This window comes from Ischnura elegans (assembly GCF_921293095.1).
Source record: "Ischnura elegans chromosome 13 unlocalized genomic scaffold, ioIscEleg1.1 SUPER_13_unloc_1, whole genome shotgun sequence".
NCBI lineage: Eukaryota > Metazoa > Arthropoda > Insecta > Odonata > Coenagrionidae > Ischnura > Ischnura elegans.
Window position 1 is genome coordinate 4,451,223 of NW_025791657.1, and position 26,743 is coordinate 4,477,965.

The window sequence follows — 26,743 nt, forward strand, 5'->3', positions numbered from 1 at the left end:
AAAAGGGTCACTGCTCCCTTAACGAACGGTTCTTTCCGCAAAAGAATTTTCACACCAAGTGGCCTAAGATAAGGATGCCGGTAGCTGCAGAGGACTTTTCGTCCTCAAGGCATTAAAAGAACTCCTTTTCCATCAAGGATTTCATTTTTTAAATAACTGAACCACTAAGCAGTATAGCGAAAAAGTACCACATGCGAAATATTATGGCTTCACGCGTACAAAGACAAATATATAGAAAGACGTAATATTACGTCCATAGCAATATTCAGAAATACTAACAGGACATAATATTACGTCCATGGCACGCAAAGCGTTAAACAATGTTAAATGAATCATTGTTGTAGCTGAATAAACAATGAGCAAAACGAATTATACAACACGACCCAATTTTGCTTCGGCAGAATTTCATACAAATGTTTGCAGCTCAGCGTTTTACTTTTTTTACGGCGATAGTCATAAAGTATAATACACAGAAACAACAAATAGGGTGGCTATTATTTTTTTATTGCTTAAATCGAAATATTATTGCTACTGGAGCACGCATTTCGCTTTTAGATTTTTTAATGCGGATATCTGTTTATCGCGATTAAATGAAAGTGAAAAATTTTGAGCGCGCGAAAACGCGGCGGCTAGGTATGAATGCTGGGAAAATTCCGTGTGACGTCATTATGATTCCTGCTGTCGCAAAGTGAGGTGACCTTTGGGCGAGGATGTTTGCGCCGCTGAGATGCAGGCTGCTAGCAGGAAGCGCTTGGCTTAAATAAGGATTATTAATACCTTATCAAACGAAGGAAACTTTCCGACCTTAGGCAGTTTTAATAGGTGATTATTAAGAGATGTTTCCCTGAAGTTTGTCCCTCATGCATGCATTTGTTCCTTAGCATTAAAAAAATGTTTTTTTTAAGTAAGTAAGTCCACTTAAGTAAGAAAAAATATGAAAAAAAAAAACAGTTCTCTTGGACTGCGGCATCTTTTTTTGCATCTGGTTTTCGTCTTCGAGTGTAGACATTTGCTTTTAACGGTGAAAATTTCAAAACAGTAAAATATATGACGACTATTTAACTGCAAAATTGTGTAAAAGAAAACCCGAAGACTAGAAGAAGACAGCAAATAGTTGTCGTCGAGGTAAAATTTGGCTAGTTTCAAGGCAAATCATTCGCAAATAGAGCGGAATATACCTAACTCACGAGGTAATAAATCATTTAAATGATAAAAATAAACTCCTCCATTAAGGAGAGGTTTACCCTCCATTGAGGGTACAGGAAGGATAGGTGTACCCTTCCTATATCCTTCAGCAAGGGTACACGAAGGGTATTTTAGAACATCGGTGGGTACGCCCTCTCCTTCCTGGAGGGTACGGGAAGGGTTTGGCCAGCCTCGATGAAGGGTACAGGAAGGGTAGGATTAATATAAAAACTAAAAATCCATAAATTAACATAAAAATTTAAAAAATCGCTAATAAACTAAATTAAACGAATGGAGATGAGTTGCAGCAGTGATTTCTAAAGTTATAGGGCAGAAAAAAAATTAGCCTGCTCGTGGTCTTGAACCCAGGACCTACCTATAAGAAGATCATAAACTAGTGATTTAACAACCTCGATTAATAATTATGGAAATTATGTAAAAAAAACAATCATCAAGGAAATGCACTATTCTAAAATACTAATTTGGCTTGAAGTAGCTACTGAAGCCGCATCCCACGAAGCACCTAAGCCGAAAGAAGAAATGATACAATATACTGAGTGTCAAAATGACACCCTCCGGCATTGAAGGTAAATTTGAATTTTAAGGCAGAAAAAAGAGAGGGGGGTATTCCTAACACTGTCGTCTCATTAAGCCCTAAAAATGATTAAAAATTTACGAAATATTTTATTCTACAACTCTTTAAAGGCCAGCTTTGAAAAAAATGTTCGCGTAGGGTGTCAAAATGACACCCTTCGGCATTCTAGTGTTAACTATTTTTTGTTAAAAATGCGTATACCTTGAATTAACTATGTGGTCATAAACAGAATTTTAGTGCATTTTCGGTTGCCGCATGAATGCATTGCATTCACGGTCATGCAGTAGCAAAATGGATACTAAACATTCCTTGATGTATGCTCCAAAGTAAGACTTAAAAAACAACAAGTTTCGTGTAGCTTATCTCAATATTTTAGTAATCTTTCAAATGCAAAATTTCTAAATTTTCTGATCCGCGCAACCGACGAAGAAGACGTTTGGAAATAGCTTGCTGCGGAGTCCGCCACTACGAAATGGTTTCCAAGTATAAGGCTTCCGTGGAGTTCATGATGATATTTAGGGATTTTCCGGGTATTCTTCCGCGTTTATCCAATTTATAGGACAATATTTCGCCAACGTCCCAGTTGGCTTCCTCAGGTCCACTGAAGTCTCCATGCAGAAAGTTGTTCATCTTATATACACCCCGTTTACCGCCTTTTTTGTGGAGGTGTGCCCTGATTGGTCAGGATGTTTGAAGACCGTTTTCCACGCGCTGGCGAGATTGTAGCCGTATTCACGGTTCAAGTTCTTCGTTGTTTTGGTGATTTCGATCGCCTCCCTGATTACTCTCGGGTAGTGGCGGCCTTCTTTGTTCAATAGAGAAGCGTTGTCAAAGTCAATATTGTGTGTCGGTCCACTCCATTGGTGTTCCGCCCCCGCTGACTGGGTGAAATGTCTATTTTTTACGGCCCTTCTGTGCTCTTGGACTCGGCATTTCAGTGCTCGTGATGTTTTTTGCCGGTGTAGGAATCACCTATCACAAAATTTGCACAAATTGTGTGACCCGCAGTAGCAATAAAGGGCAGAGAAACTTGTAAACATTAAATCTTCAGGCAAGAGGTGATTATACTGAGTAATATTAATAAAACATTTGAAAAATTATGAATGCGAGATAAATTGTTTCGTCATTGTTACATTTTTTTGGTGATATCACAAAAAATGTATTTTTATTTTCGCCATGCTGTATACATACAAATAATAAATAGAGAAACACACGTACCGTAGCGAGTTAAAACACAATTGCCATCATTTAAATAATTCATATAAAAAGCAAAGAAAATATAAAATAAAATGTTAGCGTGAAGATGACATGATTTTTTTTTCTTTATTTTAAGGGGTAACACTTTTATAATTGTTTTCGGATAAAAAGAAAAAAAGACGTATTTAAATTATTAATTAAAAGTTTTAGTGGATCGAAATTAGGTAATTATAATAGGTAATATAAGAGGTTGATACACCCAGTCAACACGTAGGACTCATGCATGAGGTCTTAAGAGGTCTAACGAATTTGTAGGATTCCTAGAAAGTCCCAAATGACCTCATAATGATGCCTCCGTGAGGTCATATGCACTCCAAAAAATATCCCATTTCGAGGGACTCACAAGACCCTTAAGAGCTCATACAAGAGGTCTCCTATAAGAGATAACTTCAAAATACTTTACGTGAACGGTATAAAGATGAAGGAGGGATACTACACAACTTGCAAGGCCTACACAATAACATTTCTTGGTACCTGTTAATTGAAGCTAGCTCAGAACTGGAGAAGTGCAAATTGCAAAGTTGGTTGGTCTGGCATTTTTAAACTACTTTTGGTGACACTATAGGAGCAGAAGATAACATGGCAGTATTCAACTTATCCAATGAAAATGAGGCAAAAACGCACATTAAATGACAACCATAGGTGGAATAATTCGGAACAAACAAATGGAATGGACAATACCACAATTTATTTTTCAATGCCACAAATGTCAAAATCTTCATCTTCTCTTCTTCTCAGCGTATTTGAGCCTATCCCCTGCGTGCTGCAACCACTGCTTTCCCACTCTCTCCAATGAAGCAACACTCGACGAAGTTGGATGGCATTCCATAACAGAGGCTGAAAAATATAACCATCGAACTTAAGTTTAACAAATGAAATATTGGGAAACATCAAATACACCTGATAATAATAATCTCAACAGCTGTCCTTAAATACTCCCCTCTATGTAGTAGCAACAAAAGGATTATATCCAATATTTTAAAGATTTCGAAATACATCGGTGTACAGATTTGCAAATCTGTATATTATACGTATTTTATACATGTCTGATGATCCAAGGTCCTTGATGTATACCAGAATCTTTAAAATATACAAATAATTCCCTTACAGTGTAAACAGGTATCATCAGACATGTATGAGATATGTATAATACACAGTTTTACGACGTGTTACACATATTTAATCTATATAATATCCATATTATGGCAGCAGATTTAATACTTATAGTATCTAGATATTTTCTGTGTGGTAGTGGACATTTGCAAGTATTTTATACAGATATAATATGTATACAGTGTATACTGTGATACGTATTAAATCTAGATATAATCCTCTAGGTGCTACTAGGGTCTGAATCAATTATGTCCCGCAATGGCTTAATTCCAGGTTAGTGCCAAGCTCGCATGGTGGAGAGTCTTGTCCATATGATTCAAGATTGACTCATGCTTGCCTTGGTATCTGAGTGAAGGGAGTGAAAGCAAGGCTATCCATACCTATCAATACATCGCACATCATCAGTGCACTGAAATACACTGAATCGGTGCAATGACCCCGCTTCCTGCTGCCGTGCTGCGGTGCCATCCATGTCAGCTGGTAGGCTAAGTCATTCGACAGCAAGTGCGTTAATGCTCGCCTAAAATGCTGTTCTCCACTCATTCCTCCTATAAGTTTGATCTTCAGCTTCTGAAAAACAGGCAAGAATAAAATTATTTCCATCTAGTGCACAAAATTCATCACATTTTCATAGAAACGTATTCCTGGTATAGGGAGAAATGTTTAGTAATTTTTCCATTTATTAACAGGCTACATGATCTCATAACAATCAAGACATTTGAGTTTGCAAAGTAAGAGTTGAGTTAACAAATGTGCATACGGAAGATAATGACAGAGTATTAAGGCCAATGTTGCTTGGTAGATTATAAAATAGCCCCATCATTCTGTTAATGGCACTGAAGTAAGTGAAAATATGAAGACACTTAATGAACAGGGCAGTCATCTCGATTGTCACAGAGGGTATGTAAGAATGTAATTCTCTGATAACTCTCCAAACAATTAGGGTAGTTATACTACGGCATTAAATAAGATTACCACAAGGCACATCATGAGGATAGTATCCCAGTTTCCTACATGGTAATTTCAGAAAATACTGTTGAACTCTCTCTATATAGTTCTGATGGTTATTTAAATATAAGACCCCTCTGAATCATGGAGTAAAGAAACGATTGAAGACGAATTTATAGGTCATAAGGGGTTGTGATTAATCATATCATGAAGAGATATGGGAAACAAAGATAATCACCACGTTGATAGCTATCATGTATTTCAAATCATCAAGGAACATATCATATTTATTATACTAGTCCTGATGCAAAGAAGATGAATCAAATCTATCCATCAAAAAACATGTAAAAAACGAAAAATATTCCATGTTTAGATGGCTGCTATAGTCTATTCATTTTATATCTGCGAGTGAGCTTTCGTGAGATCCCGGAGACTCTCGGATGGCTTCGCTGATATGGGGGGGGGGGGGGGTAGTACCGGGAGAGACAGAGGAGGAGAGAACACAACGTTGCCAAATGTACATAGCCGCCCTACTTTATCACTGAAAACGTGAGAGTAATGAGTGGCCACAGGTATTTTGGCCCCAGCACCGAGACAATATACCTACTCATTTGGAAGACATTGGGGATAATCCTCTCACAGAAGCCCATGACATTGTCAGCTACCGCGCTGAATGAGGCACCGTTGGTGGAAGGCATACTCAGGGTGCCTTCATAGCTCGGCGTTGCGTACTTGGGGGCGGAGCTAACTTATCGCAGCAAGTTGGAGCCCTTCACAGCTCTGCGTTGTGAAAACAAATGAAAGGCAAAAATTGTCGGCTCCTAAAAATCGGCCTGTGAGCATATCATCTTATGATTTCGAACCAAACGCACAATACATATGTTGTTTTCTGCATGTAGTGATGGCCTTTGCCTATGCATTATCGTGGCCTTTAAATTTTATTTCCTAACTCGGAATATTCGAAAAATAGCTAATTACATACACTCAATGAACATGAGTAACGTGGAATGATACCAGGAATATTTATTAATGATAACCGTTGTTCAAACAGATTGTCCTAGTCACGTTATGAAAATAGCTCAAACCGAGTAGATTATGAGGGCAGAATTATTAGATATCAATTGGAATTTAAACAACCGTAGTCACCAACAAGCACCTCTCACGCTGTATTTAGCTTGTGATACCATTTACGGGTATGTGTTACGCTAATCTATGCTCCTCAGTGATTATTATCTAATTTATGGTTAACATTAGTCTTATGTTTAGGAAAGATACGAAATAACTAAGCTGAACACTTCAAAATAATAGTAAATAATTAAATAAATAGCATTTGCCACTCCCATTAGAGCTAATCTTGCATATTTGTATGCACAGAAACGAACACCAATTGGAAATCATCGGTGTACTGCCGCCTTCACGCAGAGAAAATCCGACAGGTTCAGTTTTTCTGCGACGACGCAGTGAGCTGGAGACGTGACGTCATCAATTCTCAAAGACGGGCTCTGATTGGCTCGCTAACAGCGGCGTCGACGCAACGCTGAACTGTGAAGGCCCCCTTAGTCACATACAAGGAGAACGCGTGAGGTTTGGCAACACTGCTCCACGGGCAGATTCACGATGTTCACTCGGCGGAGGTCTGAGAGCGACTCACTGAGGCCACGCCTGCCGTTCGCCGATTGGCAAAGGCAAAGTCACATGTCGAGAAACTTTCCCTCCCCTCATCTCCACTTGCTTTGGCCACGCCCGCTCACCCGCAGAGATAAAATGAACGGAGTTTAATGTAAGATTTCACTTTTTCCCGGCGTATGATGGCGGTGAATTCTTCTCGGGTTTCCATCCGGGTGAGCTCCATCTCCATCGCTGCCGACGTTTCGATAGAATCCTTTTCTATCGTCATCAGGGCCGATGATGCCAGTAGGAAAGTGCCAGGTTTATATATATAAAAAAAACTAAGACAAGTCTTAGTCTGTGCCAAAGACCCTGCAGGACTGAAATTGCCTGGTGTCTACAGCATACCATGCGAGTGTGGTGAGGAGTATATCGGTGAAACGGGAAGAACGATCGAGACCCGAATCTAAGAGCATAAGCGTCATCTCCGGCTGTGCCAACCATCGAAATCGGCGGTTGCGGAGCACGCCATCAATCTCTACAACGCGATTCGCTGGGAAAACACCAAAATGCTCTGCCTCTCCAGCGGCTACTGGGATCGCCTCACCAAGGAGGCAATTGAAATACGACTCTCCAAGAAAAACTTCAACACAGACGAGGGTTTCAACTTAAGTAAGGCATGGAACCCGATTTTGAAAGTGGCGGGAAAAGCGCACTCTTTCTCCGCCAATCAGAACGACCCAACATAACGACCGAGGATATATAAACCTGGCACTTTCCTACTGGCATCATCGGCCCTGATGACGATAGAAAAGGATTCTATCGAAACGTCGGCAGCGATGGAGATGGAGCTCACCCGGATGGAAACTCGAGAAGAATTCACCGCCAACGGAGTTTAATACTCACAAACTGTTTCCTCACTCCGTCCGATTTCTGAAGTTCTGCCTCAACTTTCCTCAAATCAGCGAGGGAGTCCAGGGGGAAACTTGGCAAATTATTTAAGGCAGTCTCGCACACTGTCCCCTTTCCTCTTCCAACCTGTGCCCCATTCACTAAAACAAGGACTGTGTTTTCTATCGACTCAATTCTGGAGTTTAGCCTCCGGAACTCAGATTTGATCAGTTCTGCAACCCTTGAATCTGAAAGACAAGTTTTCATACCGAACTCAGGATAATTCATGGTAAAAAAATGACATATCAGACAGAGTTAGTAAGATTCAATGCAACACACAATTTAAAAAATACCTACCATCATTAATAGAGACAGTTTCCTCCGAGGTACAAGCATTATCGGTCTCAATAGTGACATCTGAAACATAGAATTATAATTTCACTTTCAGTAATAATAATTTCATTTTCAGGTAAACTTTTTATTGCTAACCGAACCGTAAGGATGATGTTTGCTGTTCATGAATATGACATTGAAAATATAAAACCAGTATATTCAAATAATATACTGGTTTTAAAAATAAAAAATATATAAAACCAGTCTCAGGCAATCCAATCACGCATATGATGAAATATACTGTACTTTCGCAATGAATTAACTAATGCATGGATATTTCTCCAGGTGAGGTGGTCCATGATAACAGATTCTTTTTCCTCGTTTAACCTGATGACAAGGAACGATTCTGGCCTTGAAATGTCTGTTATTGTGGATCACCACACCCTGTTGACAACCTAAGAAAAAAATCAGCCAAACAAACATATATGTACTACCTTCTGTTTAAGGAATATGTACCTCCAGATTAATCGTTTCATGTTGGAGGAAAATATCATACTACATCCAACCAATGAAGTAGCCCTGGTGAAAATAAAGTGTGCAGAGAACCGTGCAAAAAGTGTGCCCACAGTTCTATTCACACTTCTTGCACACTCTTTTCAGACTTTTAGCACACTTCTTCACCAAACACATTCTGCACACTTCCCCAATGAAAAATTTGTACACAATTTTCCACACAGGATACGTGCAATGTACACATTTTATATGCATTTGTATAACCTGTATAAAAGTTGTACATTATATACCATGTATGCACATTTTATAGACATTTTTGGAGCCTGCCCAGCCGGCACAGCAGAAATTCTTCACATAAATGGAAGGGAAAAAATGGAGAAAATATATCTCTAGAGAAATTACAGGGTAGGAGTTTCCCTATCTTTTCTGTTCGCAGAGAGCCCACAAGATTATTTACAGCTCTAGTGCTGATAATGCATTGAATTTACGTGTAAATCATATTCAAAGGGCTGACGCAGATGGAGAACTAATTCATGTTTTTGTTCCACCATTCAAAAAACGATTATAGCATACAATCAACCATTTTAAATTCTCGAAGTGGATCCAGCCGGCACAGCAGAAATTCTTCATATAAATGGAAGGGAAAAAATGGAGAAAATATATCTCTAGAGAAATTACAGGGAAGGAATTTCTCAATCTTTTCCGTTCGCTCAGAGCCCACAAGATCATTTAGGGCTCTAGCGCTAATAATGCCGTGAATTTACTTTTGAATTATATTCAGAGGACTCACGCGGTTGGAGAGCTAATTAATGTTTTTGTTCCACCATTCAAGAAACAATTATAACATACAATCTAGCATTTCAAATAGGGTAGTTTCCTTCATCAAAGAAACCGAAAGGCATTGATTGCGATTCGTTACCCACCATTAGTGTATTCATAATATAAAAATTATTTGGTTTTAGAAATACCGGTTTAGACGAATGGCAATGGTCCATTTTTATCCTCATTTGAAAAGGGCCAGGTTGGCGCCCATGCGATACCACTCCACGTGACGTCACAGGGACCTAGTTTCTACAGGAGAAGATAGGAGTTATACATCGTCTGAGATTACCAATGCATGCATGAGGCACAGAGCTCAGGGGAATATGTCTTAATAATAACCTATTAAAATTGGCTATGGTTGGAAAGTTTTCTTCGTTTGATAAGGTATTAATAAACCTTTTTTAAGCCAAGCGCTACCAGCCAGCAAGGTACTCAGCTACCCTCTAGCATCCTGCGTCCTATCAGCGCTCAGAGCCTCGATCAAGGTCACCTCACAAGACGGGAGGGGGAACCACAAATAAGTCACACGGAGAGATTTCCTTACCCGTCGCGTTTTCGCGCGCTTGAAAATTTTCACTTTTCATTTAATCGCGAAAAATAGATATCGTCATTTCAAAATCTAAAAGCGTGAAATACGTACTCCAGGAGTAATAATCTTTCGATTTAGGCAATAAAAAAATAATAGGAAACCACCCTATTATAACATACAATCTAGCATTTCAAATTCTCGAAGTGGACCATTGTGCACGAAAAGTTGTGATTGTGGCGAGTACTAATGCCTCGAGTTTAAGAAGGACTTAGTTCCCTTAGCCCTATTGATAAATTCATCTCATGTTGACATTAGTGCGACTATATAATCATTCAGATGCACGTAATAGGTACGTTTTTGGGGACGAGATGTCCTCAATACCCAACTTTGAGATGTTTCCCGTCTGCTAACTGCTGAAAGAGAAGAAGTGACAGACTGAAATTAAATCGTGGAGGTGTTGGAGGACCACTCAGAGCCTCACGGCTACAAAGAAAGAGAGATAGAGACAAAAAGAAGCCCCACAAAGAGTTTAATGCACGAGAAAAATCATTTACAGTTAAACCACTATGTAGTGAATCTCTTCACATCATAAAACTCAAATACTTCATACCACCCCTACGGTCCCGTCTGATTTACATGTAAATTAATAAGCAAACGCCTTTGTAGTGAACATCTTTTATCTCATAAAACCTCCACTTATCATGCCAAGGAGACACCCCCGAGATGGCCTAACTACATCCACAAAGAGAGACAAATAGAAATTATCAATGCAGCCACAATTATGTACATGGAATGACATTTTCATCAATAAATGTTTCCTGATTATTTTTTTTCTTATACACCTTTCATATGCTGTAATTTTCACGTTAACCATTAGTTATGGCCATTTTGTTCCATCTGAGAGTATACCTAACAGCAAATAAGAAAAACAATATCCAACTATCCTAATCATTTTAAGTGACTGTTAAATTAAGAGATATCACATCTTTTTCTCTTGACTCATGGTAAAAACTCATGCGATAGCGCTCACCTACTGTAATCATTGAATAATAAATATATGTTCACTAATGTATGCATGTTTATTTTTAACACATAAATATGATGGTTTAAAAGACAGTAGTGCCTTTCATTTCCAAAGGATGTGAAAAAAAGTGCGTATCGCCAAAATATCTCTATAGTGAACCTCTATACATCAAATTGCCCAAATTTTGGTCCCCTCCATTACGATGTGAAGAGGTTTAACTGTACCATCATTCAGTAACAGGTATCTAGAAGGGGCAGTCAGAATTTCAATGCTAAATATAATCAGCTACATATTTCATTAACATTTTCATACCAAAAGGTCTATAAAATAACAGCTGGAGTTAAAAACACATTTATTCACTGCATTACATCATCTGATTACATCGATCAATCAAGTTAAATGTCTATAAAATAACAGCTTGGGTTCAAAATGCATTTATTCAGTACATATAACATCATTCGATTACATCAATCAATCTAGTTTTTGCCTCTTTTTCCTTCCTCCATCGCGGTCGCAAGACCCCACCAAATATCTGCCCACCTTCCCCCTTATCTCGGCATCACTAGCAGAGGGATAATTCTTCCTTATGGCACCTGTGAACAGCATCACATGAACAATTAAAATCTGTTAGTCACAACGTATCAAATCAAAATTGAGATCTTCAGTTAAAAAATGAAAGTAGGATTATCTCTAATGCAATATAAATACCAATAGGGTAGTTTCCTTCATCAAAGAAAACGAAATGCAATGATTGCGATATTCGTTACCCACTATCAGTGTATTCGTAATATACAAATTATTTGTTTTCAGAAATCCCAGTTTAGACGAATGGCAATGGTCAATTTTAACTGCATTTGAAAAAGGCCAGATTGGAGCCCATGCGATAGCACTCCACGTGACGTCACAGGGACCTAGTTTCTATACGAGTAGATAGGAGTTTTACATCGTCTGAGATAACCAATGCATGCATGAGGCACAGAGCTCAGGGAAACATCTCTTAATAATCACACATTAAAAATAACTAAGTTCGGAAAGTTTCCTTAGTTTGATAAGGGAATAATAATACTTATTTAAGCCAAGCTCTACTAGCCAGCAGGGTACTCTGCTACCTGCTAGCAGCCTGCGTCGTATCAGCACTCAAGCCTCGCTCCAAGGTCACCTCACAAGGCGGCAGGGGGAACCAGAAATACGTCACACGGACTTTTTCCCATCATTCCTACTTAGCCGTCACGTTTTCGCGCGCTTGAAAATTTTCACTTTTCATGTGATCGCGAAAAATAGATATCGTCATTTAAAAATCTAAAAGTGTGAAATTCGCACTCCAGGAGTAATAATATTTCGATTTAGGCAATAAAAAATAGTAGGAAACCACCCTATTGTTCCGTAAACAGAGGCATGTTTTGGCTGTCGTAACTGCCACCGGAGGGTGTATTTTTATTCCGATATTCAATTTTTGTGTGTGTGTGTGTGTGTGCACGTGCAGCCAGTCGTCGTCAATCTCGGAGTAAGTTGTGAGAGTCAGTGTGTGGAACTCATAGTGAGAATGTGTGGTGCCTCAGCTGCCCCAGTCCCTTCCCTGTCCCCCAAGTGTGCTTAATTGAGAATGGATATCTTTGAGAGCGACACAGAGAACATAATATTAGAGCCACACTATATTTCCAGGTCCGATAGAAGCGATAAATTAAGAGATATGTTTTGCTGAACGGATAGATATGGCATTTCGTTTTTCCCCCGAACCATAAAGGACTTTAATAAACGCTTGTCCCAACCTCATTAGAGCACTTCATTTTTTGTTTGTTTTTGGGCTGTAAACGGCTGGTGTCCTAACACCCCCTGCCACACGCCTTTTTGGTGGCTTGCGGGGTATTATGTAGATGTAGATGAGAAGTGTCGGCGGCACTGCAGACAAGGAGGCTTACTGACTGAACACGGTCTGATAAGTGAAATTTCCCTCATTATTATACTGATAAGTGAAATTCCCCCCATTATTATTCACTATTTTCATGATATTGTTGAAGTGATGAATATATATTTTTTGAATGTTTGAAAGTGCATTGTATTCTCTGATCCTTCAGGTTATAGTTGTATGAACATCGTTCCCTATTCATCCCACGACACTAGTATAAAAGGAAAATAAAACAGATATTCATTTAAATTATATTCTATGCACAGAAATTAATAAGATATTAGTATAAAATGTAATGTAGTGTGTCAAATCAAAATCATATCAGTAAAAAAATTTAAATCATCTATTGATAGGATTATCTCTACTTAAATGTAAACACGGAAAAAATAAAAATAATCGACCAAAATTCCTCTTAATTACTATGTTGACGGGAAAGTTCTAACAAAACGTATTTAAAAAATAGAAATATTTAGGAGAGCAGAAAAGTGATTTATTTTTTTTACTTGTACACATTAAAAACCAAAAGATAATAAAACTGAAAAAAAAGAAGCATTCATTTGCAAACAAAGAGTTGTTTTTCTGCTAGTATTTTATTTTTTTTAATGCTATTACACTTTGTTTAAGATACCTGTCTCAAACCGTCCGATTTTTAAATATGTGTTGTTAGACTTAGCCATCGATATGCGGAAGTAATGTTAAGAAGAAGTATTCACTTTGAAAACTTAAAGTGATGACATCATTCTTACAAATTTTTAACCAATTGGGCTTGACAAGAAGTATATAAATGCACTCTGATCTGCATGATATGAACACATCTAAAAGAAAACCAAATTTATAACTCAACGAGTGAGCTGCGCCCGCTCCCAGTGGGCTTCCCCTGCTCTTTTCAACGCAGGTCCACAGAGGGATAGGCGTGTTTCTAATTTTAAAATGTAGAAAAAAAAGGCAGGGTCTTATGTACAAATTAAATTGGAATTACACTATCCTCTGTTAAACGCACATGATGACTCATACTTACATATCAACAGGAGACTTGAATGTGGAATCAGCCGCATTTTGATATGAGTTATTTAAAGAATGTGAGATGTTGTTGCAAATGAACAAATGTATCAGTTCGTGCGCCGTTAACGTCAGGAATATTTACCGGTTTTTGTTTTTTTTTAATTATTTAAAAACAAATATTAGGAAACAATAGCAATATTAAGGAAGTAAGATATGCCGTCGCATGTTCTCTGATAAATTCTGTGCATTTTGGTACCACATTTGTAGAGTTTGGTTGGGTATAAGTTGAGAAAAAGGTATCTATAAAGTAGAAATAATATAGAAGATAGCCAATTAAGAAAGTTATGTAACTAACCTTCAACAGCTTTATAAATAGGAAGAGCCGAAAAGTTTTTCTTCCCCTTTCTCCCACAACAGCTGTAGAGCTTGCAGAGGTCGTTGCCCATGAGCTTTTTCAATATGTTATACGTGACTTGTGTAATGCTTCCTCCGCCAACAATTGCAAGCTCTTGAACCTGCAATACCACGATTAAGAATAAGTCAAGCACACAAACTTAATTTTGTTCAAAGTTAACCCTTTCACTGCTGTTCAAGCTCCGAAAACCTTCTCCTCACATGCGGCGAAAAGGTTAAAATGTGTTTCGTAAGGCCATGGAGCAGGTACTTCAATAATGGGCGTGGTACACCCTACAAAGGATCGCTAATTAAATAATCAGTTGGCTTGAGCTACATTTTCATAATATATTAACCCTGAACCATTGGCGTGAAATATTTGTTACACTATCAGTGGCGTGCGATTTGTGAAACCGGAATGAATTAAATAATCATGAAACGTTGCAACAGCATTTATATTGCTTAAGTTTATTTCTTTAACTTCTAAGCTATTATAAAACTTTTATTTAATATCATGCATTCCCAACACGAGCCAACTTTTTCAGCAAAAAAAAGTAATTGAAAACCGGATCCAAAAACTGATATCAAACACACTTAAATTGTTGTTATCGTTATTAAGCGTCAATAACTCGCCATTATTCATAATAACGCCTTAAATGTCAAAGAAAGACGGCCAACTAATAGGAAACAATTGAATTTATCTCCTTCATTACTCTTCTTGAGGCATTCTGCATGCGTGACGTGAAGTCTCTCAGACCGCTAATCGAATTAGCCCTTTCGCTGCTGTTCAATCTCCGAAAACATTCCCCTCACATGCGGCGAAAACGTTAAAATGCATTTCGTGGGCCCACGGAGCAGGTACTTCAATAATGTACACCCTCCGAAGGGTCGCTAATCCGGGACCATATCCTTGACAAGCTAACCCACGCAGATCTGTCTTATCGACCCTACCAGCGGGGGTCGAAAAGCGACCGCTCTGACTGCAATTTGAAAATCAATCAATGAATCTGTTCATCAAAAAATGATTGTTTGCATCACACTCCTGCAAATCAAGCAATCAAGTATATGTTATAATATTTCCTGGAGTTAAAACAAGTTATAGCCAACATTTCGATTTATTTTAAATCATCATCAGGGCTCTTTACTTTGTACATATTTATTGATGTTTAAAAAAAACAAATCTACATGTTGTACAAAGTTAAGAGCCTTGATGATGACGTAAAATAAATGGAAATGTTGGCTATAACTTGTTTTACATTGACCGAAACTCCAGGAAATATTATAACATGTATTAAACGAGGCCAAGATAAGAAGAGAAAAAAATAATTATGCATTCAAGTACGTCTTTGAACTGTGTTTCTGGGATGAAAAATAATGATTTCGCTAACTTTGCTAAAAACGTGGCTCCGTACCACCGGAAAATGGCCATTTAGAAAAGTTAACTAAATGGTTATTTCTCATCACAGAAACACGGCTAAAAGACGTACTTGATTGCTTGATTGGCAGAAGTACATTGTAAACAATCTTCTTTTATTGAGCGGATTGATAGATTTTCAAAATACAGTCAGAGCGGTCACTTTTGGTTAGGGAGGCACCCCACTCCGAGGGTCGAAAAGAGAGGCCAGTGAGGGTGAGCTCGTCAAGGAAAGGGTCCTGGATTGGCAACCCTTCAGATGGCTTCGGTAAAAGTGCCGAGTGCATGACAGGGAGGAAGAATAATAGGGTAGTTTCCTTCATCAAAGAATACGAAAGGCATTGGTTGTGATTCGTTACCCACCATTAGTGTATTCATAATATATAAATTATTTGGTTTTAGAAATACCGGTTTAAACGAATGGAAATGGTCAATTATAACCTCATTCAAAAAAGGCCAGATTGGCGCCCATGCGATTCCACTCCACGTGACGTCACAGGGACCTAGTTTCTAAACGAATATGTAGGGGTTTTACATCATCTGAGATTACCAATGCGTGCATGAGGCACAGAGCTCAGGGAAACATGTCTTAATAATCACCTATTAAAATTACCTATGGTCGGAAAGTTTCCTTCGTTTGATAAGGTATTAATAATCCTTATTCAAGCCAAGCGCTACCAGCTAGCAGGGTACTCTGCTACCTACTAGCTTCCTGCGTCATATCAGCGCTCAAAGCCTCGCCCCAAGGTCACCTCACTTGCGGCAGCGGGAACCAGTGTGACGTCACATGGAGTTTTCCCAGCATTCATACTTAGCTGTCGCATTTTCAGGCATTTGAAAATTTTCACTTTTCATTTAATCGCAAAAAAATATCTATCGTCATTTAAAAATCTAAAAGAAATACGTACTCCAAAAGTAATAATCTTTCGATTTAGGCAATAAAAAATAATAGGAAACCACCGTATTACGTTCACAGCAGCCTGCTATGCCAACGTATCAGGTGCGTTCACTGCAGTGAAAGAGTTAATGAAATATTTTTCAAGAGGGTTACCAATTGATCCATCGACGATGGATCGCTCACTGTTTCCGAAAGTGAGGAAAGTTCTTCATCTTCTACCACAGGTAACCTGAAGTTCATTTTTTTAAGCTGCTCCTGTTTCCCGCAGTGGCAGTTACCCTTAGGCTTCCTTATCTCCTGCCTAATTTCGTGTAAATCATATTTTAATGATTCCATACATTTGATGATCTTGCAAATCACTGAAATTCAAATAAATACAGACATGTTAGCACGATATTGAAAAAACTCTCATGCTTAGGGATAAACTTTCCTCAAATTTCAAAATTTCTGACTTTCATAAATGCAGTTGAGGACCTCAAATCCGGAATCAAGAAATCTGGATAACCACAAATCTAGAACATTTGAAAATTCCTCTGCGTAGTGTTTTGACTTGCCACCTCGTGGCACCACTCTCCAAGCCTTGTTCTAGGATGAGTAGGAAGTTAGCGCATACTATGGACATACGCTAAGAACCTTGTCAGGGACACACAAGGACATCAAATATCAAGTACAAGAGCCTGAGCACTTGTCTAAATTAATTAATTAACTTAATATACTATGAAGTCCAGAAATCCAGTAAAACCTGAAATCCAGAAGCCTTTCGGTCCCAAGCTTTCTGGATTTGAGGTCCTCAACTGTACATTGATTAAAGTAACACTCACGACTATTTTATTTATGATCATTCATTCATTCATGAGTAAAGATTCATGCTCACCAGTGGGAGAGTTATCAGAAGATATCTTTTGGTGGAACTTCTCAGGCTGCTCACGACTATTGCTTTTGCCTGGCAATTCTGGAACAGCTATCCCCAGACTGATCTCATCACTCGATTGATTCTCATCGCTACTGTCTGGCTGATAGCGTTGACGCTTTTCGATAAACCTCTTCCTCTGTGATGCCTCATCAGCATCCTCAGAATCGGATGATGTGGTGGAAGAAAAATCTGCAACAGCAGCCTTCCTCTTTGCCAGGGAGTACGAGTCTGTAAAACCATGCTAGTGAATTATTCCAACTACAGTGAAACCTCTTTACATCGTAATGAAAGGGACCATAATTTAGGTTATTTGATTTGTGGAGGTTCACCATAGAGAGGTTTCAGTGATATGTGTTGGTATATTCATATTTTTATTTATTTTTATTTTTTTTGAATGTCAAATTTTTTTGTGTATTCTATTCTGTTCTTATATATGTGTGTGTATTTGTTAAGTATGTTTGTATATGTTATATTATATATGTGCATACTTTAAATTATATTACTGTATAATAAAACGCGATCGTAACTTTTTTATGTAAAAATATTGTATATCGTTGTCATCTTTGTATTATATATTGTTCATGTTTTTTCTTTCATAGCCCTGAGGATGATTTTAAATAAATCGAAACGTTGGCTATAACTTGTTTTACATTGACCTAACCTCCAAGAAATATTATAAAATGTATTAAACAAGGTCAAGAATAGAAGAGGAAAAAAAAATAATTATGGTATATAATACAGGTTGTCCCATTTATCTTGACCACCCGAAGTAACTTTTTGTCCAGATGCAAATTCAAAAATGTGTGTCAAGTAAATATGCATTAGCCGTCAGGGGGACATTTAATCAGCATGACTGCCTTCCTTGTAGCTTTGTTATTTACAAAGATATGAACAGCAGTATGTCTTTTTTAAATGGAGGAAATGAATTGCCTCATCTATACAAGTGAATGCAATTTCTATGTTAATTTCTATGTGTTAACATGTGCATTGTTGTTTTGTTGATTTTTCAAAAATATGAGTTTAAGTGTGTGTGAATTTTTACAACGGAGAATACATGTTTTTTAAGATTGAAGTAATAAATTAATTTCCATCCAGCCTGAAAATCAACCCAGTACATTAAACACTTATACAAACAATAGGGAAATTGCATACTTTTTATAAACAGTATGCTGATATACTACAGTAAACACTTAGTACCGCAATATACTTTCCTCCGCTTAAAATTCAGTTTATACACCAGAAAATGACTCCCAAAAGTCTCCCGAGTTTCGCGGGCTAAAAAATACCACCCCCACTAATCTTAGGCCGTGACGTCATAATTCAGTAGGAGTCCAAGATCCAAGCCAAGTAACTGCAGGTTTGGAAGAGCCACGTTGCGTTTGAAGGAGAACATGGCTGAAATAAGGAAACATTACAAGTGGTGGATTGTTCCTCTGTGCAATAACATCCCAGAAAAAATTTTCGTCTGCATTCCCACGGAGGAAATTAGAAGAAAAGCCTCGATGCATGCCGTCTGTCGGGATGAGCGTTACGGAAAAATAAGAGTATAATAAACGAAATGATAAACCCGTATGCTATGTGAGCGAAGATAACTTTAATATAAATAATATTTCCATATTTCATCGACTGAATAACTTGAAACTGAGGTTTTCTATACTTCGGCCGCCGTAGAATAAAAACTCAACTCCTCAACAAAAATCGAGATACTTGTTTCTCAATGGACTCGAATTATTAAGGCACTTGTTTAATTTCAGTTACGAAGGACATAGAGAATTCCATGGCATTTAAAATCAAGGGAGGAAATATGAAAATAAAGATCAACGTTGATCCTCATGCATTCGAGTGCCAGCCAAGAAGGCAGCGTTTTCTTCTACTGTCGGCGTCAAAACGATGTGCCGCTGTACTTCGCAAATTTACATCCTGGCTTCACTGCATACTATATTAATGAACTATACCTCATTTTAAAGGCAATTTTATCCTAAATTCTGATTTATTTTATTACAAAAAAATTCAAAAATGTAGACACGGCCAGTGCAATAAATGACTTCGCGCACCGAAAAATTAGCCGTTTTGTCAACTTCATGAACTTTGTAACTCAACCTAGGGAAAACTACTACGTCTACAGCATTCATCTTCCACATTAATTTACACTTATCAGTGTGGATTAACAAAATGGCTTTTGGGTATTTTTAGAACTTATATTTTGTTATAAATTAATGAAAATATTTAAACATTATCTTGTCACATAGTTTACCCCGAAAGATAAAGGAAGTTGTAGATGGAAAAAGAATGGAATCCAGAGGTGGTCGCAAAAAATGAATCACAGCATTCTTTGATTTTGTTCTACGCCGTTGCTTGCTTTTCAGAAAAAGTTGAGTCACAAGAGGAATGTTCCGCGGCCCTTGGTTTGGAAACTGTGGAGATAGAGGAAGACGTATGGATCAGCAATTTCCAATTAGTTGGTTGTCAGGATAAACCAAGGATCCATTTAAAGGTTGTCAGGCCATCGTATAAAGATAGGACTGATGTGCACCACAGGGGAAATGGGGTGTTTGAGGGAAAGTCAAACCAAAGGTGGCCATGGTCAAACCCAAAGTTGCCCGAAGAATGTGCAGTTCTATGTTGCTCTTTCCCCAGTTAAGACCAAATAGAAATTGGATTGGGATGATATTTTCACCACGGGTTCCAGTGATGGTGAGAGTGCAGGTGATCACGGTCATCGTCGGAGGTCATCCCTCTAGCATTTCCGATACGGAATTTTTAAGTGACAACCGATCGCAATGACAATGAGCTCGCCTTTAGAGTAGATTTCAGATATATCGTGAGGAAAGCTCCCAAAATGTATTAAAGACTGTTTGGAAAATATTCACAATTTAATGCTACTTTAGGAAGGCCATCATTACAAAAGTAACTTATTAACACCTGAAGACGTTGTGTTTATTATATTGATCGAAGTGCGATTGACCGATTCTTTCTGCAGTATAGGAAATGGCGTCGGGGTTTTTGAGTCACAAGATGGTAGATTGTGTTGGAAGTTCGTCCATATTGTCGCTACTAAATTGAAACAATTAATAGTCTGGCTTCCTCAGAGCTTCCTGTCGCCCTCCAGGCAAGGTATTTTTAAGTTGAAAGTATCATCGACAGCTTCGAGGTGGAAATAAGTTCACCATAAGACTCTCTACCGGACTGCCAAAAGAATACACATTTCACATGAATACGCTTTCGCCAATATTTTACGCAAGTCTCACTTTGTTATGAGCTATAAAACATTTCAGATGCACATCAGCTACCTTTCCATTTCTCGGCATCGACTTTCGGCGCCGACGAAGTCTCCAGTTTCACTAAAATACCCTGATATCATTATGGAATCAGTAACAGGAAGCTTGCTAGGATCAGCCTAAGAATAACCATATTCCTTCATCTTTACGCAATCTATCGCTTTCAATTGAGGAGAAATAGATCAAATAATAGCCCTGAAGTCACAATGAACAACTCCGATACGTCTGCACTTCAATAAATGAATCACGCCGTCGCTTGTATTCAAGTATGCAATCTCTACCATGGCCGTGCCTCCTCGTACTGAATAATGACGTCACTTTTCTACCAGCCAATCATCGGGCGTTTTCAATTCTCACTTGCATTTGAAAATTCTCGTGAACTTTGATGCATTAAATATCGCAAACCACGCCATAAAATAATAAAAAACTTTTACCGAGGTATGCAAACATATATTTTTATATAATTTTGGGGCGTTTGATTATATCTGACATATATGCAAGTTCCCTATTACACAACCCAGCATTTAAAAAAACATGCATGCATTAGTGAACATATATTATTATTAAATGGTTACAAGTAGGCCATTGGCCTGGTGGTAACATGTACATATGATGCAAAAGCAATAGAAAACATTATAAGAAGCCCTTGGTCCCTACTTCTTCAACCGCTTTTCAAAAATTTGTTAATTTTTCGGGAAGGGCTCAAATAGTTTTGCTGGTAGGTCGTTATATATTATTTAATGAGACCACCCCAGTCAGCACAAAAGATAATTTAGACGGAAATTATTTTTGTAATCTGGGGCAAATTTACCCTAGTAACCTTTACCCTCTCTTTACCACTTAATTACTCACGTGCAGAATCGCCAACAGTGAAGTATAGAAAATATATAGTGAGGCATTTACTTAATTGTATGAGGTTGAGAAAAGTTTAAAGTAGAAAAGAAAAGTTAAATATACCCACAGCGACGCTGTAGTGATATTTTTCAAATTATTTTCGATTTCATTTCGCAAATAGTTTCACATTATACACACGCTATCGAGGAAAGGCTTTACTAACAATAATTCAAGTACTTAAAAATTACCCGATTATTTTCGTAAATAAATATAGAGGAGTGCTGATTTTCATTGGATAATTTTTTAATTGAAATAATTTTATGAATGATCGAATTCATATCTTGACGGTTGGCCATTTTGGATCCTCAAATGCGATTTGTGATTAGTGGACCATAACGTTGGCGACGAGATAACAAATAAACAATGAAGGAGGAACATGAACGCGACTGCAAGTGCCGAGGTAATGTGCCTCGCAATTATAATTTCTGGCTATTACCGGAGCATGAAGTAAACTAAATTAAGTTACCTGATGCAATGCTGAAAATGGTAAAATATAATTCAATGGAAAATTAAACCAGAGAGTAGCATCACTTTTTGTAGCGACGCCACAGTGACACAATATACTTTTTAATAACCAATATAACTGAAATTTGATTCCCTCAACATCTGCTAAAGTATAGAGCTCTTTATTTACAGTGATTTCTTTGAAAATTTCAGGTGAACAAGTTTGGAAAAGCTGTTTTTAGGATTCTCGTTTGGGCGAATTTGTTTCCTCGTAATCATGCCCTGATGAGTTCGGTGTGGAAGCTGTTGTCAGCGAGTGCTCGACGGAAGAAAATTCGTTCCAAGTTCCAAGTAAGGAAAGACATCAAGGTGACCATGGCTTAACGTCCCATCTGACGGACGGATTGCTGTACTTGAAGTGTCCTCCTTAAGGCACTCCGGCAGGGATCACCTGGTCAACACTACAACTATGGTCACACTGTGGCCGAATTTTTGTTAACCTGTGGCAACTATGGATATGGCTAGCCACAGATTGCCATATTGTGGTCAGACTGTGGTTGCCATGCGGCAAGTCATAGTTTGGCTCGCCAAACATGCATAACTATGGCCACACTGTGGATTGTCTCAGGAAGGCCACAGATTGGCAAACCAAACATTTGTAAACATAGGAATATTACGGTTGCTATTGATTAGATTAATCGATTCAGATTAGTTGGCGAGTTATTAAAATGGAAGTTGGTTGATTCAATTGATATAAAGGAAGTGTATTATCTACACTTAAGCCACATTACGGCAGGCCACACTATGGCCGGGGGTCGAAACCATTATGGGATCATAATAGCACCCCACTATGGCCACAATAGATGTGTTGACTGGGCAGGTACCCTCTGAAAAATCTCTGCCACTCTATCCCAGCATTGACTCAATGCTTTTCAACGATATCGGCCTAATATTGGTAATGTAGGCGGTATAGTAGCTGGAAACAGGGGCGCAGCTAGGAACAGGGTAGTTTCCTTCATTTCTTGGTTTTGCGCCACTGTAAATTGGCAATAATTGTTGTACGTAGGCTTTTGAAATTAATAAAATAAATAAATAAAACGAAATGCATTGATAGCGAATACTTACCCACCATTAGTGTATCTATAGTATACAAATTATTTGGTTTTAGAAATCCCAGTTTAGACGAATGGTAATGGTCAATTTTAACTTCGTTGGAAAAAGGCCAATTTGGTGACCATGCGATGCCACTCACCTTACGTCACAGGGAACTGGTTTCTAGACGAGTACATACGAGATTGTCATTGTCTGAGATTACCAATGCATGCATGAGGCACAGAGCTCAGGGTAACATCTCTTTACAACCACCCATTAAAATTACCTAAGTTCGTAAAGTTTCCTTCGTTTGATAGGGAATAACAATCCTTATTTAAGCCAAGCGCTACCTGCTAGCAGGGTACTCAGCTACCTGCTAGCAGCCTGCGTCGTATCATCACTCAAGCCTCGCCCCAAGGTCACCTCACACGCCGACAGCTGGAACCAGAAATACGTCACACGAACTTTTCCCAGCATTCCTACTTGAGCGTCGCGTTTCCGCGCGCTTGAAAATTTTTCACTTCTCGTTTAATCGCGAAAAATAGGTATCGTAATTCGAAAATCTAAGTAAGAGAGTGAAATGCGTTCTCCAGGGGTAATAATGTTTTGATTTAGGCAATAAAAAAATAATTGGAAACCACCCTATTTAGGAGCAACTACACCATTTTTCTTAACTGATGGCGGCCGACCTTGAGCATGCTTGAAACCCACCCACTCTTCTAGCCAACCACAGGAAAGCGAGCCCGCATAAAAAAGTATAAAGCAAAGTATAAAGTGTGTAGGAGCCCGCAGTCTCTCTTTGAATTCTGTGCAGTGCAGATCGCTCTCCAGCAAGCAGTGTTGCCAAATCGAATAGTTCAGCGTTCGTCCGAGAATCTTCCGCCGCCCCCGAAAGTACCGTTATTCTCAAGGCTGGCAACGCCGGTCGGTCGGATGGAGGGGAGCGGAGCGGAAAAGGGAAGGGAGAGGTGGAAGGGGCAGCGCTTCTGATTGGCTACTTACTATTTTACACCCAGCCGCGATCAGTTCCGAAAAATGGTATAATCCCGGGGTGTGTGGGGGTATGGAATACCCACCAGGATAAGTTGCTGGTGCGAGATGGATAAATTGCGGAATGACATAAAAGCCTCACTGATCGAGAACAGACCAATCAAGGCACATCCAAATGGCTCTCAAGGGTATAAATACCAGCAAGAAATTGGCACGACATTGGACCCCTGAAGACGATGGCAGACTTATTCACCGAAACGTTGGGACCTGTGACCCAAATCTAAACCCGGTGGGAAACCTGAGAACTATACCTGCACAGTGATTTTGCTCATATCCACAACTCCATTCCTGTTGCAAGAAAAACCTTGACTTTTTTCCTGAAGCTAATTACTACTAAATGATGCCGTGATTATCACAAAATATTGTCCACATGAAATACTTCAAGGGTCAAAGGCAGGAAAGGGGGGGCACAGATGCTCATGAGATACTCGAGATTCTTGAATACAAATATCAATAACCTTAATGTTTTAATATAAAATTTATAAATACATGCAAATTAATAACTTTTATATTTAGTATTATAAGAGTATTTTTAATAGAGTAATTGTTGCATGTAGTGTTAAATCCTAAACATGAGAGTACCATTTGCCTGTCAGACCTGGTGCTGCCCCCAGAAAAAATTTCTGGATCTATCCTTGTCAAGGGTCCCGCAAAAAAACATGATTTCAATGTCGATTTCCATAAAAAAAACTAATAGGCCAACAGAATAAATGGCATCTTCTGCGAGGCATGAGAGACAAAGGAAACAATATGACGTAGAAGGAAGATAAGCTTTGGCTGATGTGAGCAAACATTATTGCAGCAAGCACTAAGCCACAGTACAGTAGTTTCTTTCATTAAAGAAAACGAAAGGCATTGATTGCGATTCATTACCCGCCATTAGTGCATTCATTATAAATAAATATTTTGGTTTTAGAAATCTCAGTTTAGACGAATGGCAAGGGACAAATTTTATCTGCACTGCACGTGACGTCACATGGACCTAGTTTCTATCCGAGTTTTGCATCGTCTCAGATTACCAATGCATGCAAGAGGCACAGAGCTCAGGGAAACCTCTCTTAAAAATCAGCCATTAAAATTGCCTAAGGTAAGAAAGTTTCCTTCGTTTGATTAGGTATTAATAATCCTCATTTAAGCCAATTGCTACCTGCTAGCTGGACTCTTTGCGCCACTGCCAACCTCGGCAGCAAGCAGCCTGCATCGTAGCAGCCCTCATATTCTTGCACTATGGTGGTCTTATACAGCGACAGCTGGAACCAGAATGACGTCACACGGGCTTTTCCCAGCATTCATACTAAGCCGTCACGGTTTTGGCGCACTTGAAAATTTTCACTTTTCATTTTATCGCGAAAAATAAATATCGTCATTTAAATATCTAAAAGCGCGAAATATGCATAGAAGGGTTTTTAATCTGTCCATTTAGGCAATAAAAAATGATAGGAAACCACTCTATTGTCTTAGATATGGGCTCGATGTTAATCGGGGCCGATTCTTCACCACACCAAATACATTTATCGAAGTAAGACCCGATTTTTATCGCATATATTCACAGCAATTTATTTAAGAACAAAAATTAAAATATTTAGCTACCAAATGTAACACAAGCTTTAAACTCACTCTCCTGTTGTAATGTTTCTCTTGCATTGGAGATCAGTAGCAGAGAAAAAAAACCACAGGCTCTTTGGAGTTCCACACAGAATAAAATAAACAACCAAAATCATTCTTTAAGTTACCCAAATGAGAAAGATAGCAAAAAATCAATGACAGTATGGTATTTGTACATTTCTGGTAGTTATACACTGCTGATGTATACCTTATTGAATGCTAACATTGCCGGCTGAATTTATCACCCTAGCAGTGTTCTTAGAAAATATTATACCCAATGATGGATTATTTAGCCAAAAATAAAATATTTATGCAACCAGAACATTTATGTGCGTCAATAAACACATTAAATATCAATCTATATCCTATATACCTATATCTATAAACCTATATCAATAAACACATTACAAATTATACAACAAAAACAAATTCCATAACCACACATAATATCTTTTTCGGTTTTTTTTATTTTAAGTCGTAAATTTTTCCAACAATGAATCAACAATGGGTGAGCTCTGAGCCATTCTAGTTCATCATCATTTTACTCACATTAATCATGCATAAAAAAAATCAAAATTTCACATTAAATTCATTCATATTTCACACACACCCCATAGTCATCTACTGTCTTTCAGTGTGATCAAAGGAATACACAAGTATGCCTCCAAGTACACATCGTTTATTGTGGTTCAATTCATGATTTCCTCCTTTCAACGGTTCCATCACAACCAAAATCACAATACAAACTGAATGACTAGAAAAACCAAGTACAGCATGGATGCAGAAAATAAGGAGAACACATGTGTTACGGCTGTTTTACATGGGGCACGTACTTACACAATATGCTGTGTGTACGAAGGCACAGTCAAAACTGCGACATGTAAAGCGATCAATTGCTAGAACACATGCGAGAGTACATGGACGTGAGATGGAAAATTAACCTCTGATCTGATTTTGTTCATGCATTCGCGCAATTCCACGCCATTTTAATAATGAATGCAGCTCTAACCTGCACAATTCCGTGCACGGTGTAAAT

At 38.3% G+C, this 26,743-nt stretch overlaps 1 protein-coding gene across 2 annotated transcripts in view; it reads right to left on the minus strand.

The window, feature by feature from the left end:
- Positions 1–3,705: 3,705 nt before the first annotated feature.
- Positions 3,706–26,743, minus strand: part of LOC124172318 (zinc finger protein 33B-like) — a 74,905-nt gene continuing 51,867 nt past the window's right edge. Inside the window, exons 6-9 of one of the 2 annotated variants that reach the window (XM_046551761.1) lie at positions 7,955–8,014; positions 7,613–7,845; positions 4,531–4,720; positions 3,706–3,874 (exon numbers count right to left, since the gene is read on the minus strand). In XM_046551761.1, the coding sequence (XP_046407717.1) occupies positions 3,756–3,874; positions 4,531–4,720; positions 7,613–7,845; positions 7,955–8,014 (602 nt within the window). In that variant the 3' untranslated portion in view covers positions 3,706–3,755. Of the gene's footprint in view, positions 3,875–4,530; positions 4,721–7,612; positions 7,846–7,954; positions 8,015–11,155; positions 11,412–14,081; positions 14,242–16,584; positions 16,791–17,305; positions 17,573–26,743 lie in introns of those variants that run through there. The other variant, XM_046551760.1, reaches the window with a different exon arrangement.